This window comes from Anabrus simplex, chromosome 1 (genome assembly GCF_040414725.1).
Source record: "Anabrus simplex isolate iqAnaSimp1 chromosome 1, ASM4041472v1, whole genome shotgun sequence".
Taxonomy (NCBI): domain Eukaryota; kingdom Metazoa; phylum Arthropoda; class Insecta; order Orthoptera; family Tettigoniidae; genus Anabrus; species Anabrus simplex.
The window spans coordinates 535,432,769-535,451,988 of NC_090265.1; the positions used below are offsets into that span (position 1 = coordinate 535,432,769).

Genomic DNA, 19,220 nt, shown 5'->3' on the forward strand with positions numbered 1-19,220 from the left:
TGCCCTTATCAGCCTTTGTGATGATAATGTTATTAGCAGATACCTTCCTCTTGAGGTCCTGAATTTTCTTATTTACTTTATAAGGATCCGTATTATTATTATTATTATTATTATTATTATTATTATTATTATTATTATTATTATTATTATTATTATTAGGGGCTAATGCACGTTTATCAGAAAGAAAAGTTTTTTCAAGTTGCTTTTTAACATCAAATCTGACTTCCTCTTGGAGGTCATGTGGCATTTTACTAATAGCCATCTCTGACTCAATGACAAGTTTTGTAACTGTATTGACGCGATTTAGACATGGCCAGTTTTGCTTAGGACCTTTTTTCACCTGGACCAATACTTTAATGTAGGTTTGAATCTTAATGACATTTCTGAGAAACCAAGAGTATTGTGTGACTTTTTGATAGCGTTTTTCAGACTTAGAAAAGCGTCCAATAGCAAATTAGTTTTTCATAACATACATCACGCCACGCCCTCTCGCTGCATTGCCCTGCATAATTCCCCTCCCTCTTCCCTCCTTCCTTCATTGCCATTGGCTCCGGGCCCCTCCTACTCCTTCTCAGTGCCTCCCCTGTTTTGCTTCCCCCTCCTTTCCCCTCCAACGCGGGTGCATTGGTCACGGTGTCTTGCGGCTCTCAGTGTCTTCCCTAACGTCTAATAACACATAATAATTACGCTCCAGAGGCGAGTCTCTTATTCACGTAAATTTTTACGACAAGATTTTTTTAAAAAAGCCTTTCTTGATATTATTTTCTTTTTTACTTGCTTCAGGTCCTAGTTTGAACCGAGATCAGTACCCTGGAAACACGGCGTCCGCCAATATTTTTCATCAAAAAGATCTTGTTATCTAATACTTAAAGAAAGCAGCTATGTTAGAGAAGACATATGTTTTATCACGTAAAATAGGAATTTACGTCTTTTGACTGGTTGTGTTATTTTAATAACAGCCATTTTTAACCAACAGAAAAATTGTCTCTTAATTCTTGCACTGGTTACTCTAATACTCAGTGAATGTTTAGCAAGTCACACATATGTTCTTACAAAATTAAAAATTATGCTCTTGGACTTTTATGATAGTGAAACATTGGTTTTTGTTCGCATATGGTTCAGTGTTTTTAGATTCAGAGGACTTTTATCAAGAGGACGTATATTCATAGTTTTAAGACAGTTGGTGCTGTTTTTTAAGTTTAAGTCATAGGTTAATCTTTATGGATCCCGTTTTTAATTAGGTCTTGCCAGTTCTGTAAAATTTGTATAAACTTTATGCATTGTTTATTGTAACTTTGCTTATGTATATTTTTCTTATTTTTGGCTGATGATGATGCACACCAGCATCGAAACCGGTACCGAGTATAATAAAATGTTATAATTTTTCTTATAACATTGTATGGTATTGAATAGGTGGACCTCTTATTATTTATAAGTTTCATATTCCGTATTGATTGGATTCAATGTAATAGATAAGAAAAATGTTCCACCGATCAATACATTTATTGTGGATGAATTACTACACTAGTACCGGTTTCGACCTATCTTGACCATCATCAGCTAGCACACAAATTTACAGTCATTAGATGAATTACAAAGAAGTTACTTAAGAGCATCTGGATGTCTGATAAAAAATGGAAGTAAAATATATTGCAGTATGTTGCGTTAAAATGGCTCTAATTAAAAGTAGTGATGGTTAGAATAAACTAAAACCTATTGATTGAGCATGGACATGAGTACATAAACACATTAAAATATATATGCCACATCATAAGACACTAAAAATATATAGCACATTACACACATTAAAACATGGTACATTTTAAAAAAGTCTATTAAAATTTGAGTTCATGTTGCGTTGCATTCATCCTTCAATCCTCTTGTAGTTCTTGTGTTGATTAAGTTGAATATCGAGAATGTTCTATAGTTGGTATACTTTGCATTGATATGTTATGAGAACTCTTGTCAGTAAAAATTTGAAAATTGAGTTGATGTAGCAAGATAGGTTTTAATATCAGAGTAGTTGGTGGTGACACTTCTCTCATCTATGTACGTTATATGGTCATTATCTGTAAAGAAAAGCTAATATGAGTATCGCGTATGTATGAAGGAATGCCTGGATGTATGTGTGTAATGAAAAATGTACTTACTGTTGTTGCTGTGGAGGTTGTGTACCGATACGTTTGGATATTTGTTGTGCTCTGCTGCGAGTACGTCTGGGGCTCATGTGAGCTGTGTGGATGGATGTTGGTGGAGGGGATGGAGGAGTGGCTATTGTGAAGGTAGGGGCGGGGTTAGGTTTGTGATTCGTTGGTTTGTTATGACGTGTGTTTACTAATTTGAGATAGTCGTTTTTTATTGCAGGAATGACTTTGTCAAAAATGATACTGGTTTTCTCTGTAATGTCGTTAATGTTATGATTGGGGTTAGCGTATTGATCCAAAGTAATAAAGAAATCTTCGGTTATGTTGAGCAAGGGGCCCTTCGAGTTTATGTTTAATATCATCATGTCATTATTGATGTCTGTGAAGTTGTGCTTAGACTCTTCTACATGTTGGCCTATTGATGAGAAATGGTTGTGCTTTACTGCATTTACATGTTCATTATAACGGACGGTGAAGTTTCTACCTGTACGTCCAATGTAGCTTGTGTCACAGTTGTTACACTTGATGCAGTAGACACCTGATTGGTTGTACTTATTATTGACTGTTTTGGTGTTGTGTATAGTGTTGGTGCTGTTGTGTGTGGTTTTGAATGCTATTTTCAGGTTGTGCTTCTTAAAGATATTAGTTATAGTATATATATTGGTGTTGTTGAAGGTAAATAGAACATAATCTTTTTTCGGTTTGGCTGTTTTGATTAATTTAGTTTTAGGTTGGGATTTTATTTTGTGGATGATTTTGTTGACCATTTCTTTGCTGTATCCATTGTATTTGGCTATGTCATGGATTAATTTTAATTCATTATTTCGATCTTCTATTGTCATTGGGATATTGAAAGCTCTATGTATCATACTATAATAGGCTGCTTTTTTGTGTGTGTTGGGATGAACGGAGTCATTCTTTATGGTATTTAAGGTGTGTGTGGGTTTCCTATAGATCTTGTAAGATAAGTGAGTGTCATGTCTGGTTATTGTTAAGTCCAGGTAATTCAAGGTACGGTTATTTTCTGTTTCTTTAGTGAATTTAATTTGGGGGTCTAAATTGTTAAGATTGTCTAGTACAGTATCTGCATCAGTGAATCTATTATCTATAATTACAAAGATATCGTCGACAAATCTACACCAAAAATATATATTATCTATTTTATTAATTGACGTGTGTTCTAGGTGGTCGATATATATTTCTGCTAATATTCCGGAAGCAGGAGATCCCATAGGTAATCCTTGTTGCTGATATATGGTATCATGAAATTTGAAGTAGTTATTGTTTAAGGCGAATTTAAGCAGAATCACGAATTCTTCTATTTCTAAGGTGCTCAAGTTACTATGGTTTTTTAGGTTAGATTCAATTATTTTGATTGTTTGTTTAATAGGAATGTTAGGGTACATGTTTGTTATATCAAATGAAGTAAGGGTATGATGTTTTTCAATCGTTAGTTCTTTGGTTCTATTGCAAAAATCTATTGAGTTTTGTATTGTTTTGTTTGCTAAAAATGAATAATGCTTTTTCAAAAATTTCTGAATGAATTGTGATACCTTATAGGTTGGACTGGCTTTATAATTTATAATCGGTCTCATGGGTACATTTTCTTTGTGTATTTTAGGGTAGGCCCTTGCGGATGGTAATTGGGGGTTCATGGTTATAAGTTTAGCAGATTCTGTTTCGGTGAGAATAAAGTGTGTGTTCTTGAGTAGATTTTTTAAATTTCTTTGTATATTATTGGTTGGATCTCGGCGTATAATTGAAAAAGTGTTGTCCTGGAAACATTCTTTAGTCTTAATTATGTATTCATTCTTATCCATAATGACCGTAGTGTTGCCTTTATCGGCTTTTGTTATTAGTAGATTGTTCTGCTTTATTTTGTTTTTGAGTTTGTTTAGGTTCGATTTATTGGCGGTATTCATGTTTAGGTTATTATTGTGAACATTATTGATATATTGCGGGATCTTTCTACTGATTTCGTGTCTAACTTCGTCTCGTATATCGTACGGAATTTTCTGTAAAGCGAGTTCTGTTTCAGTAACGGCATTTATTATATTCTGATAGGATGATGCATTACCCCAGTTATGTTTGGGTCCCTTGCTCAACATGGCCGTCTCTCGATCGTCAAATGCGGTTAGTGTGAGATTTTTTACGGGTGGATGGAATTTATGTTGGGAAGGATCTTTATTTTCAGTTATAGTTAATGGTTTTGGTTTGCTTTGTTGTTTCAGTGTTTCCAGTTTTTTGTTTAATGTGTTTTGTTTCTTTATGGCTAAATCTTCTATTTTATTTCTAGAAATTTGTTGTAAGTAATTCCAATAGCTATGTGGGAGTTCATGGGATACTTTGAGATGTGTTGAATAAAGTTCATTATTGAGATGTTGTTTCTTACGATACTGGAATTTTATTTCTTCTTTTAACCAAATTTCATGTCTTGTTTAGTGTTTTGCGTGTCTGAGCAGTTCGTCTATGTTTGTTATTGTATTTCTGGAGAAATTTCGGTGTTAAGTTGTTTGAAAGGCATTCCTTCAAGAAGGCAATGCTTTTGGTTGCGTTCATTAGCTTGATTTTTAGGTTTTGGTATTTGTATGCATTACGTTTTGCCTGGTTGGCTTCCGTATTATTATTTATAAGTTTCATATTCCGTATTGATTGGATTCAATGTAATAGATAAGAAAAATGTTCCACCGATCAATACATTTATTGTGAATGAATTACTACACTAGTACCGGTTTCGACCTATCTTGGCCATCATCAGCTAGCACACAAATTTACAGTCATTAGATGAATTACAAAGAAGTTACTTAAGAGCATCCGGATGTCTGATAAAAAATGGAAGTAAAATATATTGGAGTATGTTGCGTTAAAATGGCTCTAATTAAAAGTAGTGATGGTTAGAATAAACTAAAACCTATTGATTGAGCATGGACATGAGTACATAAACACATTAAAATATATATGCCACATCATAAGACACTAAAAATATATAGCACATTGAACACATTAAAACATGGTATATTTTAAAAACGTCTATTAAAATTTGAGTTCATGTTGCGTTGCATTCATCCTTCAATCCTCTTGTAGTTCTTGTGTTGATTAAGTTGAATATCGAGAATGTTCTATAGTTGGTATACTTTGCATTGATATGTTATGAGAACTCTTGTCAGTAAAAATTTGAAAATTGAGTTGATGTAGCAAGATAGGTTTTAATATCAGAGTAGTTGGTGGTGACACTTCTCTCGTCTATGTACGTTATATGGTCATTATCTGTAAAGAAAAGCTAATATGAGTATCGCGTATGTATGAAGGAATGCCTGGATGTATGTGTGTAATGAAAAATGTACTTACTGTTGTTGCTGTGGAGGTTGTGTACCGATACGTTTGGATATTTGTTGTGCTCTGCTGCGAGTACGTCTGGGGCTCATGTGAGCTGTGTGGATGGATGTTGGTGGAGGGGATGGAGGAGTGGCTATTGTGAAGGTAGGGGCGGGGTTAGGTTTGTCATTCGTTGGTTTGTTATGACGTGTGTTTACTAATTTGAGATAGTCGTTTTTTATTGCAGGAATGACTTTGTCAAAAATGATACTGGTTTTCTCTCTAATGTCGTTAATGTTATGATTGGGGTTAGCGTATTGATCCAAAGTAATAAAGAAATCTTCGGTTATGTTGAGCAAGGGGCCCTTCGAGTTTATGTTTAATATCATCATGTCATTATTGATGTCTGTGAAGTTGTGCTTAGACTCTTCTACATGTTGGCCTATTGATGAGAAATGGTTGTGCTTTACTGCATTTACATGTTCATTATAACGGACGGTGAAGTTTCTACCTGTATGTCCAATGTAGCTTGTGTCACAGTTGTTACACTTGATGCGGTAGACACCTGATTGGTTGTACTTATTATTATTATTGACTGTTTTGGTGTTGTGTATAGTGTTGGTGCTGTTGTGTGTGGTTTTGAATGCTATTTTCAGGTTGTGCTTCTATAGAACTATAGAACATTCTCGATATTCAACTTAATCAACACAAGAACTACAAGAGGATTGAAGGATGAATGCAACGCAACATAAACTCAAATTTTAATAGACATTTTTAAAATATACCATGTTTTAATGTGTTTAATGTGCTATATATTTTTAGTGTCTTATGATGTGGCATATATATTTTAATGTGTTTATGTACTCATGTCCATGCTCAATCAATAGGTTTTAGTTTATTCTAACCATCACTACTTTTAATTAGAGCCATTTTAACGCAACATACTGCAATATATTTTACTTCCATTTTTTATCAGACATCCGGATGCTCTTAAGTAACTTCTTTGTAATTCATCTAATGACTGTAAATTTGTGTGCTAGCTGATGATGGCCAAGATAGGTCGAAACCGGTACTAGTGTAGTAATTCATCCACAATAAATGTATTGATCGGTGGAACATTTTTCTTATCTATTACATAGGTGGACCTCTCTCGTTTCCATTAGATTCTTGGTTCAATACGGAATAAACATGAAGTTTTTAAACTTGAACGAATAAGGGTTACCAAATCTTTCTTTATTGTGATGATAGTTTGAGTAGGCTTTCTGTAAATATTATATGAAAGATGGTCGTCATTCATAGTTATTGTCAAATCAAGATAGTTTAAGGATCTATTAGACTATTTCCACTGTATATTTTATAAAAGGATTTAAAGCATTCAATTGATTCAAAATTACCGTACTTCCCCGAATCCAAGACGTTCCATTTTCTCAGAATTTCATGTGAAATATTAAGGGCTGTTTTGCATTCGCGACGAAACAGTATCGAACACCACTGGCACAGCTACCACAGTAACAACGCTGCTTCCCATCGTCCCCCGCATGCATGCACACAAAAATAACTTCAAGGTCTGTATCTTCATTAAACATGGCTAGCCGTGGCAGTCGATTGTACAGTGCCTCTGTATAACATCACTGGTTCTCGGAAAATAGACAGAATGACATTCTACTAACCTCTACGAATCCTTAGAATGGCATCAAAACATCAAGTCTACTCTCTTGAGCTAATTGCAAGATAATGTACTTCCTAGCCGCAGCTGCACATGAAATGTCATATGAATTGGAATAGCACGTATGCGACCCTTAGAATTCTTAGAAAGGCCACGGTTACTCCACGACAGAGTTATAACGCATCTACTGTACCTGATACTTAGTATAAGTAACCTTTTTATAAACAGCAGGAATATTTTCATGATTCATCGTAGTAAGGGAACAGGTATTGCCGGCAAATTTTCAACAGGTTCTCGTCGATATTGTGATGCCAATTTTAAGTTAACGGTTATTAAATATGTGGACATGAAGAACAATTGTGCAACTGCAAGAGAATACAGTATAATTATAACCTATGTACGGTGTTAGTATGAAGCCAAAGATAGTTAAAAAAAAGCGTACTGTACCTGTATTGTACAAAAAATGCATTCAATGGCAACAAGGAAGCTTTACAGAAGTCGAAGATGAAATTGTGAGGTATGTGCGCATAAAACACGAGGCCAACATGGCCAAACCACGGTGCACACAATTCGTTCACCTTCAATGTTATCATACTGTGTAGATCGATAATGGTTGCCGGTTGTTCCTGATGCTTAGTAATAGTTTTATAGACAACAGGAATACTTTTGTAATGGATTATCGTATTGTAGAGACACATGGAACAAGTATTGCCGGCAAATTTTCAACAGGTTCCCTTCGATATTACGATACCAATTTATGGTTATTATACATGCGGAAATAAATAATTGTGCAGCCACAAAAAGGCACAACAAAGGCCAATGTTCAGTGTTGGTGTGAAGACAAAGGTAGTCTAAAATAGCGCACCCTAGAAGAAAGGCATTCAGTGGCCCGCAACAAGGACGCGTTAAAGAAGTCTAAAGGTAATTGCATGAGAAATGCATTGTGGGAATGGCCATAACGTGAGATGCAATATGAATGCAGGCTCGTGAATATGAATTCCTGAACTTTCAAAGACAGTATCAAATAACTCTAATGAAAATGATTAGGGAAGTAGGTAGGATTTACATGATACTTGTGTGTGTTTATTTTATTTCTCATATTATATTTGAAATTTGTTATAAATAAAATTTCACACAGCATTTAAGCCTGTTTTACTTTTTTGAAGGAAAAAGTGGAGGTTGTCTTGCATTCAGGGTCATCTTGGATTCGGAGAAATACGGTAATTGCCCAACAGTGTTGCTCTCTTCTACATAATGGCGAAGATGTTGTCAACAAATCTTGTCCATAAACAGATGTCATCTATTTTAGTTATTACATTATATTCTAGATGGTCATGATAAATTTCAGCCATTACATCCAATGCTGGAGAGCCCACAAGTAGTCCCTGTTGTAAATAAATTATATTATTAAAAAGGAAATAGTTGTTATTAAATGCAAATTATCATAATTTGATGAACTCGTCTATCTCAATGACAGTTTACTGTGCCGTTTCATGTTATTCTTACTGATCGAAACTGTGTTTAACCGGTATACTTGGATACATATTTTTATGTCAAATGAAACCAACCTATGATGTGGTTCAATTTTAGAGATTTTGTAGACTTGCAGAAATCTAATGTATTTTTATCTGCATTGCTTGCTTGAAACCTATAGCTTTTTAATTATTTTTTGAACAAACTGTGCTAATTTATAAACAGGACTTGGTCTAAAGTTGAGTATTGGTCTAACTGGAATGTCTGTTTTATGAAATTTTGGTAGGGTCCCCGCTACAGGTAGTTGAGGATTTATACTTATTAACTTGTTAGTTTCCTGATTATTTCAAGTAAACCAATGTTCTTAAGTAAGGCTTTAAGATTCTTTCAGCAGTGAACTAACATATGCCTGACTATGGACACTCATTTTCATCACCGGATTTTTCACCGAACCAACAAAAGTAAACTATTGAATTATTATAAAAATATTTACATCAAAATAGATAAAAAAAAAAAAAAAAAAAAAAAAAAAAAAAAAAAAAAAAAAACAATTACAACCTGAACGCAATATCCCAGAAAGTTAACATTCAATTAGAAGAAATTTCCGATCACAATTCCGCTCTCTATATTTAGTCAGTGTCGAGCAACAATACACACCAGCTCCATGTATACGACGTTCCACCGGCCCACGAGGCGAGTAGACAGATATCATACCACACAATCCACCATTTTTTACAGTTTCTATTATTTAATTAAAACTTTTTTCATTCTTAGGCCCATTACACCTAAATTCGGAGGTGTTGTCTATATCAAGATCACCAACTAGCAGGTACTATTAAACCATATTAACATATTGCTGACCGGATGCTCGAGCTTGTCACATACCCCGTGGACCGGACATTTTTCTACTAAGCATACTAGGGTGCACTTGATTATAAAAATGTACATAAATATTAAACCAGTCAATATTTTATCTTTAAAGTTGGTATGGGTACTCTCCAATACCCTTAGTAGTAGTCGATCTGCTTTTACAAAACCATCTTCAGCGTCAATTCCTAACACATCATTAATGATTACATCGTTGTCGTCGTCAGAATCACTTGAATAAATAAGTACACTATCACTCTTCCATTCAGTTTCCACTAATTCATTAGACTATTTCCATTTAAACGATCATCGGCATATAATTCTTCTAAAATATCGTCGTCAGCTAACACCGTATTCCGCGGGCGCTCCATCTTGTCATTGACTGAACCGACAGGAAGAAAGTCGACGTTTCGAAACTAAATCAAAGAATAAAAGAGGCCGTGAATAAAAGAAAAGTGGCAGATATACATCTACGATTTATTCTACTCAATGTGCGCGGCCGAAATAGTTCAAGATATGGTCAAGAGATGTCACAGGAAGACCGATAACAATGTCGTGAATAAAACCGAGATTTCTCGGGGCCCGTCACCCATGTGTTAACAATAGGACAACAAAGAAATTGACAACTTAACTACAGTCACTCTCAGAACCAAAACATGTGGAGCAACACAAGCTTATATTTTAATATTATGGTACCTTCACCATTCTTAACTGTGTTTGTCTCGGCCATAGATTTTAAGACATTGCATTTTAAGAATATCTGCATTAATTACTATTAGATATGCTCATCCAACAAATTCATAAACTATTGTACAGTATGTCCCTATGTGCTGATGATGGCCTACATTTTACATTTTAATCTTTGAGATTATAATACAGTAGCACCTCAATGCACTTTCCCTGGAACTGTCATTTTCCTGTATGTATCGTTCAAGATATTCGGTCGCAGAAATGTTCCATATAAACCAATGTTAAATTTCCCCGCATTTATTGTTCCTCGAACTATTGTTTTATTGCATCAATCTTCAAAATATATTTGTCCTTAACCACAATCGTATGCAAGAAAAATATACACAAAAGCTTTTTGAATTTAAAACGACAGCTCAATACTCTAGCACAGAATAGCAGCAACCTGTTCCATGAGAATGCATGAGCGATTCAGTGTTGCTAGTCTTGAGCAAGGATCTTGTAGGTTGGAGTACTGTTCGCGGCTTATTCAACCTCACTACAAGCCCCTGGCACCACAGCTTCTCCTCGACCTACTAACCAAGCCCCAGAAGTATTCTTATTTACAAGAAGTAAAACAGAGGCACTGTAAACCTCAAACTTGCCACCATTTTCTGTGTTTCTATTGGCTGGCTATGGCTGCCATCTTCATTGAAAAGAAAATCTTGCAGTTTAAAATCATCACGGCATGTGCCGGGTACTTTTTAATCCGTTACAGGGTGCCTACACATATACAGTTAAACCTCATTAGTACGTTCCGCATTAACATGTTTTCCCGCTTAGCACGTCGTAAATTTAAAGTACCGAGGCCCATCGTGTTAAATCTGCATACAAAATACCTTACTTAACACGTCATGATTTTTCGCCTTTACCGCTTAGTACGATCGTATATTTCCCAGACCTGAAAATGTTCTTTGTCATCACTTGTGTACGGAATGTGATTTCCAACAGAGATAAGAGCCCTCGCCACGGATCGGTCAGAGAAAGTTGCGCGATAAGAGGAAATGACCTTGAATTCTCGAACACGGAGTAGATTGCAACTTTGAGGGGCAAGCTGTTAGCTTCGGTAAAGTTGAGTTTTAAGTCACTGATTGGCAGCAAAGACTTTACACTAGAACAAGACAGGACAGTGCTAAGTTCAAGCATAGTAATAGATTCCACTGCAGCTAGAAGCGCTGAATCCAATTTTCACGCATTTTTTCCCCCAAAGCTGTCCTGTTGACATATACGGCTTGAGTTATCCGAAATTATGCATCATGGAAGTTACCGCCACAAAATGTGTAACGGAAATGTAACTTCGTAGCAACCGTGCAGCCATTGGTGCATTGTCAGGACTGAGAGACATATCTATGATCATTTGATTTTCTCAAAGGAAAAAGTGGTTTATTTTTTGTTCTATGGAAAGGTTTTTGCTGTCAGTGAGATTGCTGAATAACCCAGTCCGCTTGATTGTGCTTGTAGCCTATTTTGCATTCCAATCAGAAGGTAGAAATTTATTGTGTTGAGTGGTAAAAGGAAGAAGTGAAGTGATTATTTGCTGCTTGACAGTCTACTTAATGGACTAATAGAATAATTTGAGAAGTTCAGTAACATGGTACATATGGTATCTGTCTTGTGATAACCTGGCTATGGATAAGAAAAGGGTCGTGAAACCACTCACTAATGAAGAAAAAATTAAAATCCTTCAGGAAGTCGATAGGAATTCACATCTTAAGCACGTAAAGTTGGTACAAACGTTAAAACAAGCATCTTCTACTTTGAACACAATTGTGATAAACCGAGACAAAATTGAAAATGCGTATAAGCAAAACAGAAATGGAAAAAGAAAACAAGTGCGCAAAGGAAAGTTTCCTAAGTTGGAAAGAATGATTTTGAAGTGGTTCAACCAAGCACAAGCTGACGAGCTGTAAATATCCCAGTAGATGGAACTATACTTCGTGAAAAAGCAACTTACATTGCCAACAAAATCGGACTGACAAACTTTGCTGTTTCCAACGGATGGATTGAGCGTTTTAAAAATAGACATGGTCTAGTTTACAAATGTGTGAGAGGAGAAGCAGCCAGTATTGATGGCGAGACTGTGGAAACGGGACTACAGTTACACTTCCGTCACTGCTGAAAGATTACGATTCCAATGAAGTCTTCAATGCTGACGAAATGGGACTCTTTTTTAGCCTACTTCTCGACAGAACTCGCATACAGAGAGGAGACCTGCTGTGGTGGGAAGCTAAGCAAGGAGAGATTAACTGTCCTGCTATGCTGCAACGAGAGTGGCACAGAAAAGTTGCCATCACTTGTCATCGGCAAAGCCATAAAGCTTCAATATTTCAAAAATGTTCGGAGCTTGCCGTGCCAATATAAAGCCAATGGCAATGCTTAGATGACATCGTCCCCTTTTGAAAATTTTTTGCACGCACTCAATGCTAAAATGGGGACCAAAAATCATAAAATATTACTGTTAATCAATTGGTGTGCTGCTCATCCTGTAAATATATCTACGAGGAATGTAAAGGTGGTATTTCTCCCAGCAAATTGCACAAGCCAACTACAGCCCTTCGATCAGGGTATTATTCACTGTGTGAAAAAGAAGTACCGCAAAATGCCGGTACAGAAAAGGTCGGCAAACATCGACAGTGCTCGTATGAAGAAGATCATGATCCTAGATGCTATGCCTTTCTGAAATGTTCTTAGGACTCTGTTAATCAAACTATGATAAGTAACTGCTTCCATAAGGCAGGATTTCAAGTGGAAAATGAAACTGTCAATAGAGCAGAAAATTTCTTAGAAGTCACCGAAGAGCCTGAGGAATTTCGCTGGTATGTAAAATGTGACAATGATGTTGCTATTTGTCAGCCTCAGAAAATCAGCAATGTTTTTGAAGAGCATGTGGAGGTAGAAGAAAAAGAAGAAGCCACCGCCACTCTTACCCTAGCAAAGGCATTGGAAGCGATGGAAATAGTCATAAGCTTTGTGTCCAGTTTCGAGGTTGACGAAAATGTCATGAACATCCTGTCAATCAGACTCGACCCTGTATACTTTGGGAAAAAGAAGCAGAAAACAAACCACATTGGATATGTTTTTTAAATGTCAGTAAGACAAATTTGTGACTTAAGAGCCTACGTTGTGTTTTATGTTTCTGAAACATCTGTTCGCTGTGGACAGAGTTGTAACACCAAGTGTTCTGTATATAGTTATTTTTTCTTTTTAATTACAGTACTATACTGTCAATAAATGTTAATGTGATGAAGTGATATGAATCTGCAGACCACAGTGTTATTTCTCCTTGCAAAAACTTTTTAAACGCCTATACACTGAACTTCATGGTCAATAGGCTACGCTGAATTTTTTTCCGAAATGCCAGTATAATGTGGGGAGTGACAAAAGCTGTGTGTTCTGTATATTATTATCTATTGTACTATGTTTACATAAGGTATTCCCAATAACTGTTCTTGTGGTCAGGTGATTTAAATCGGTGCGGTATGACTAAGGTTAAAATAAGTCCATAGTGCAAAAAAACTTTTTAAACACCTGTACAGTGAACTTCGTGATCTAGAGGCGTACGTTGGTTTTATTAAATGTCAGTATAATGTGGACAGTGACAAAAGCCATGTGTTCTGTATATAGTCATTATTATGTACTGTACTATGTTTACATTTATTAAGGTAATGCCAATAACTGTTCTTGTGATAAGATGATTTAAATCAGTGTGGTATGACTGAAGTTAAAACACACGAGTCTACAGTGCAGCAATAACAGATCTTCGACAGGTCATTTGTAGGTGCCGTTAAGTAATAAGGCTTCCACATACTGTAGGCCAATCCCATTAAAGTTATGTAAAGATGCAGGCAATGGGAAAGCGATGAACCATTCATACAAAAATACAAACTGCTAGTCCAGTCTGAAAGTTGGCACAGTATTATTATTAACCTGCGAGTCTGCCCGAACCAATGCTGAGTACTGCCGAAGTTTCGTATTCAAGATGGTGGCCAAAAGCGCTTAATCGTGCATGGCGAGTATAACCTCCCGAGAAATTCATGCTCGAACGAAGTGACTAGGAAACAGTCTTTAATTACCCACTGGTCGGAAATCTAAGGCTTCAACTAACAATTCATTATACAAATAATGTTTTAGTAAAAAAGTGATTTGCTATAATTGTAGGTACTGTAGCTACTTCTATCAGCTTAAGGGCAAAAGAATGTCATATCTGTTCTTCTGTGTTTTTCACATCTTTTAATAGTCTCTTGTTACCTTTACAGGTTCTAGTAGAGAATTATTGATATTTGTTATCTCGACTTTTTCACACTTTTTAGTGCTCTTCTTTATCTCCTTAAACACTACACACACACACACTAATGTGTTAAGTGATACCATATCCCTGTTGAAAAGTTTTTAATGATATATTCGATTTCTTCCATCGTCCCCTGCAGAAACGTAGTAACGAGGTTTCACTGTATTTTTAAATAAAATTTACAATTCCACCTTTTCAATACAACATACCTCTGCAATGCAGTTTTACATTACATTGCTTCACACCCCCCCCCCTTTTTTTTTTGTTATCTGCTTTTATCGACTTCCTGCAACCATCATCATTTTCCCCCTCCCCCTGGAAAAATAATGCATCAAGGTTTTACTGTACAGAGTATTGAATAGGTGGATATTTCATTATTTCTACATGGTGATAATCAGATTTGAATCACATGCACAACAGGCAGCTGAAGTCGACGAAGAAAGAAAGAAAGAAAGAAAGAAAGAAAGAAAGAAAGAAAGAAAGATGATATATTCACCAACCATTCCCTATTACCTCAATAAATATAACCTGGAGGACATCGAAGTCATAGGGCTCATGCTGCGTGCAAGTGGCACCATTCCTATACTACTGGTCACCTACTTAACGACGCTTTGGTGTGCCAAATGAGACTATTGTTTGCTGGAGCGTACATACATTGATAGCCTCGACATCGATCTTGAGGCATCACTTCTATGCTCCATCGACTTAATTAAATCAATTGAAGTATTTTATTTGTTTCTTCTTTGTCACTAAGGAAGGTTTTCTCAACAATTATCATTAAAATTATTGTTTATCTTCTATTCTGTATTGTAATTAGATTAGGTACTAAATTTATATTGTGTGATATTCTTTGTCAGTATGGCAAACTCAATCATTTGAGGAATAATAATAACTGCAAATTGCAGAAGAATGGTCCCAATAATGCCTCTTAAAAAACATCAGTGGTGGAATAATGAATGTGGTGATACGACTGGGAAAAGACACAAAGCGTGGTTATTGCACCAGTCCCAAAAATCTGAAGCATCTTTCCAAAATTTAGTTTAACAGCAGAAAGATACAACTAAAACCTTGAGAAGAATAAAAAGACAGTATCTTAAAGAAACTCTGAACTCAACTGAAGAAGAATTCAAAATATCACATTCATGGAATTATTACAAAATTTTTAAAAAACATTTGGCTAAGTATGAAGCCCCAAATTTATTATTACAAGATGGAAATGGTGAATTAGCCCACAACCACCAAGACAATGGACAAATCTTAACTAAATATTTCAAAACGCTCGTAAATTGTGAAGAACTAACAGAATTCCTTCACTCAGATGTCAATACACCGATAACAACCCCAACAGAGAATATAAACCCTCCTACAATAAAGGAAGTTTACACAGCACTGAATGATGTAAAGAATTTTAAAGCCAATATAAATGGTCCGTTATTGGACATTATAAATTTTCCAGCTAACTGGAGAAGATCAGACCTTTCCCGAAATTTGGAAATATGGTGGAAGTTCAGCAATAACTGCCCTTCAGCAAGAACTAGTCAACATCTGGTTTACAGAAAAATTCTCAGAACATTGGACAACAGCCATCATCCATCCACTACATAAAAAAAGGGGACAAAACAGACCCAGTAACTACCGAGGGATTTCACTCCTGGACATTACTTAAAAAAATTTCTCTAGAATTATTCTCAATAGAATTAAATTACAATTTGACAATGAACTAGGAGAATATCAAGCAGGAGGATTTGCCTTGACCAAATTACGAGCCTCAAACTGATAATGGATTACAACAGAAAATGAAGTAGAGATATGGTGATAACATTTATCGACTTCAAAAAGGCCTATGATTGTATTCACAGGAAATCTTTATTAAAAATGTTACGACACATGGGATTACATCCCAAATTAATAAATATGATAAAATTAACTCTTCACAGACCAAATCAAAAGTAAAGTTCAGAGGCGAATCATTACACCCATTTGAAGTAACTATTGGGTTATGGCGGGGTGATGGCTTATCACCATTACGATTTAATTGTGCTCTAGGGTAATGCAAGAATAGTTTAGGAAATGCCCTCCAAATATTAAAACAGGCAGGAAAATCCAAACAAACTGCCTTGGTTTTGCAGATGACATAGCGTTACTAACCAAAGATTTAGATGAAGCAAGAACTCAAATATCAGAGCTTCACACCATTGCAAATAAAACTGGTTTTAAAATATCATTTGAGAAAACAGAAATTATGCTCCAAACACCAACAGCATTAAAAGAAATACATATAAATGGTATTAAGATTAAAACTGTAACACAATTCAAATATCTAGGCGAGTTATTAACAAATAATTTAAATGAAAAACCTTCAGTTCAGGTAAGGGCAAACAAGTTATCTACAGCACATAAATTAACATGGGAAACGTTAAAAAAGAAATGCTTATCCATTAATGCAAAAATCAAACATTACAGTAAAGTCATAAAGCCAGAAGCCACATATGCCGCAGAAACATTATTCCATCTAAACGAACAATCCAAATCTGACAGATTACAGCAGATCAAAAGATGAATTGGAAGAACTTGTATACCAAAAAGATGGACAATGGCGAATAGTACCTAACAACGTTGTATATCAGAACTTCGAACCTATTACTGATACAATGCGCAAGACAAGACTAGGGTACTTTGGCCACATCCTGAGAATGCCAGATTCACAACTTCTGAAACAGCTAGTGCAGTACAATCTTGCTTCAAACATATCACAACTGGATGCAGATGGATAAAAGAAATTAGGGAGGATTTGAAAGAAACTGGCCTTACACTGGATGACACTATGGGTAAGAAAAAAGTAAGCAACACTTAAAACTATGACTTTCCACTTTCCACTCACAAAGAAGAAAATCCCAACTAGAATATTCTCTACACAAGAAAGGGCAAGAATATCAACACATATGAAGAAGTACTGGGAGGACCACAAGGCTCAGGCAGTTCCTACCAAGAAATTGACAAACCAAAGGGTTGATTAAAGTGACCCAATGGGATCTAATAATAATAATAATAATAATAATAATAATAATAATAATAATAATAATAATAATAATAAAATGATAATATTCATGGATAATACATAGATAAGAACAGATACTGAAATTGCAAATTCAAGCAACAAGATAATCTCTACCGTTTGGACGCGTGTGATATAAACCAAATATAATGTATGCATTCAGGTCTGACAGTTGTAGCTGGTCTTGGATAGTTCAGCAGAAAATATTTTGCAAGCTTATAATTTATCATATTGTAAGATAGCTCCTTGATAGTAGGACTCACCTGGGAGTTTGGTGTTTGAGGAATAGATGTAGGAGCAGATTCCTGAGGAGGAGGAGTAGAGAGACCAGAATGGATACTTGGGCTCCAGAAATCCTGTTCTCCTGGCAAAGTAGTTGACATGAAACTAGAGCTCTTGCCTGACTGCAGTAACAAGTTATCTGAAACAGTATTTTCATTTATGATTAGGTTTATGTATGTTATGACAGTGGACTGGGACCAAAATGATAAAGAGCATTAAGAACTAAAATAGTTATATCATGAAAAGCATTCGATGTCCATTTAACTGCTTGCTCCAACACACTATGCTTTTTACCATGCTATATGGAACATCTAAAGGCAACCAAGGTGTAAAGGTCAGATCTCGCTTCAATGGAGGACTGTTCAATGTGGTTAGACTTCGCTCCCAAAAGCTTAGTAAGATTACCTCCATTACAGAATTGCAATATGCAGATGATTCTGCTCTAACACCTGAGAAGTCAGTCAATTGCTTCAAGAGTGCATGCGATCATTTTGGTTTCTCTGAAGTACTTGCACAGCCTGCAACTGGGCTAAACCTGGGCCAAATGTAAATACTACATTGGAGCAGGTCGAACACTTTTTATATCTAGGAAGTATCCTCTCAACAAATGCTAACTGCTCACAAGATGTGGATAGGAGAATTGGTGCTGCCCACTGAGCATTTAGACGTTTATGCAGTCATGTCTTCATGAATAAGTACCTTACAGTGCATACCAACATCATGATTTACCATGCTATTGTCACATCAATACTGCTTTACAGTTGTGAAACTTGGACGCTCTACTGTCAAGATATCAAAAAGCAAAAGCGCTTTCATCTGCAAAAACTTAGAACATCAAATTTGAGAACCATGTTACCAACCTTGCTGTTCTTGAGAAAGCTAATGCAATAATGGAATAAGCATTGAGGCTACCATCTCATATGGATAGGGCACGTCCGTCGCATGAGTGATACCAGGCTTCCTCGTCAACTCCTGTATGGTGAACTCTGCTCCCGCACAAGATATCACAGAGCCCCTTTGAGGCATTTCAAGGATCAGCTAAAGCATACTAAGTTCACCGGACAAAAGATTAGTCACCCCTGGAGAAATCATAACAAGCATCATTTAATACCGTGTAACGTCAACTCTGAACTTGATAACCGCCTGGATTCAGTTAGGAAGTGAATCTACAAGGTTGTGCAGGTATGTCATATTCAAGTTCGGTCACTCATTGAGGATTTGATCTCAAGATTTCACCAAAGTGCAGGCATACTGATGTTGACATTTTACTTACTGTCCCAACATGTTCCACAGATTTTCAATGGGGTTCAAGTCAGGTGATTTTGCAGGTCAATCGAGATGTAATAGGGTGGGGAAGTGTTCATAAAACCAGTCACATATGCGGCCACCCCGATGAAATTTGAA

General features: G+C 36.0%; 1 protein-coding gene across 3 annotated transcripts in view; it reads right to left on the reverse strand.

Annotated features, from left to right (window-relative positions):
* Tsc1 (tuberous sclerosis 1 protein hamartin) overlaps positions 1 to 19,220 on the reverse strand; it is a 442,531-nt gene that overhangs the window by 155,633 nt on the left and 267,678 nt on the right. For all 3 annotated transcript variants that reach the window (XM_067135484.2, XM_067135485.2, XM_067135482.2), the window contains one exon: positions 17,798 to 17,955. In XM_067135484.2, coding sequence (XP_066991585.2) covers positions 17,798 to 17,955 — 158 coding nt within the window. The remainder of the gene's footprint in view (positions 1 to 17,797; positions 17,956 to 19,220) is intronic.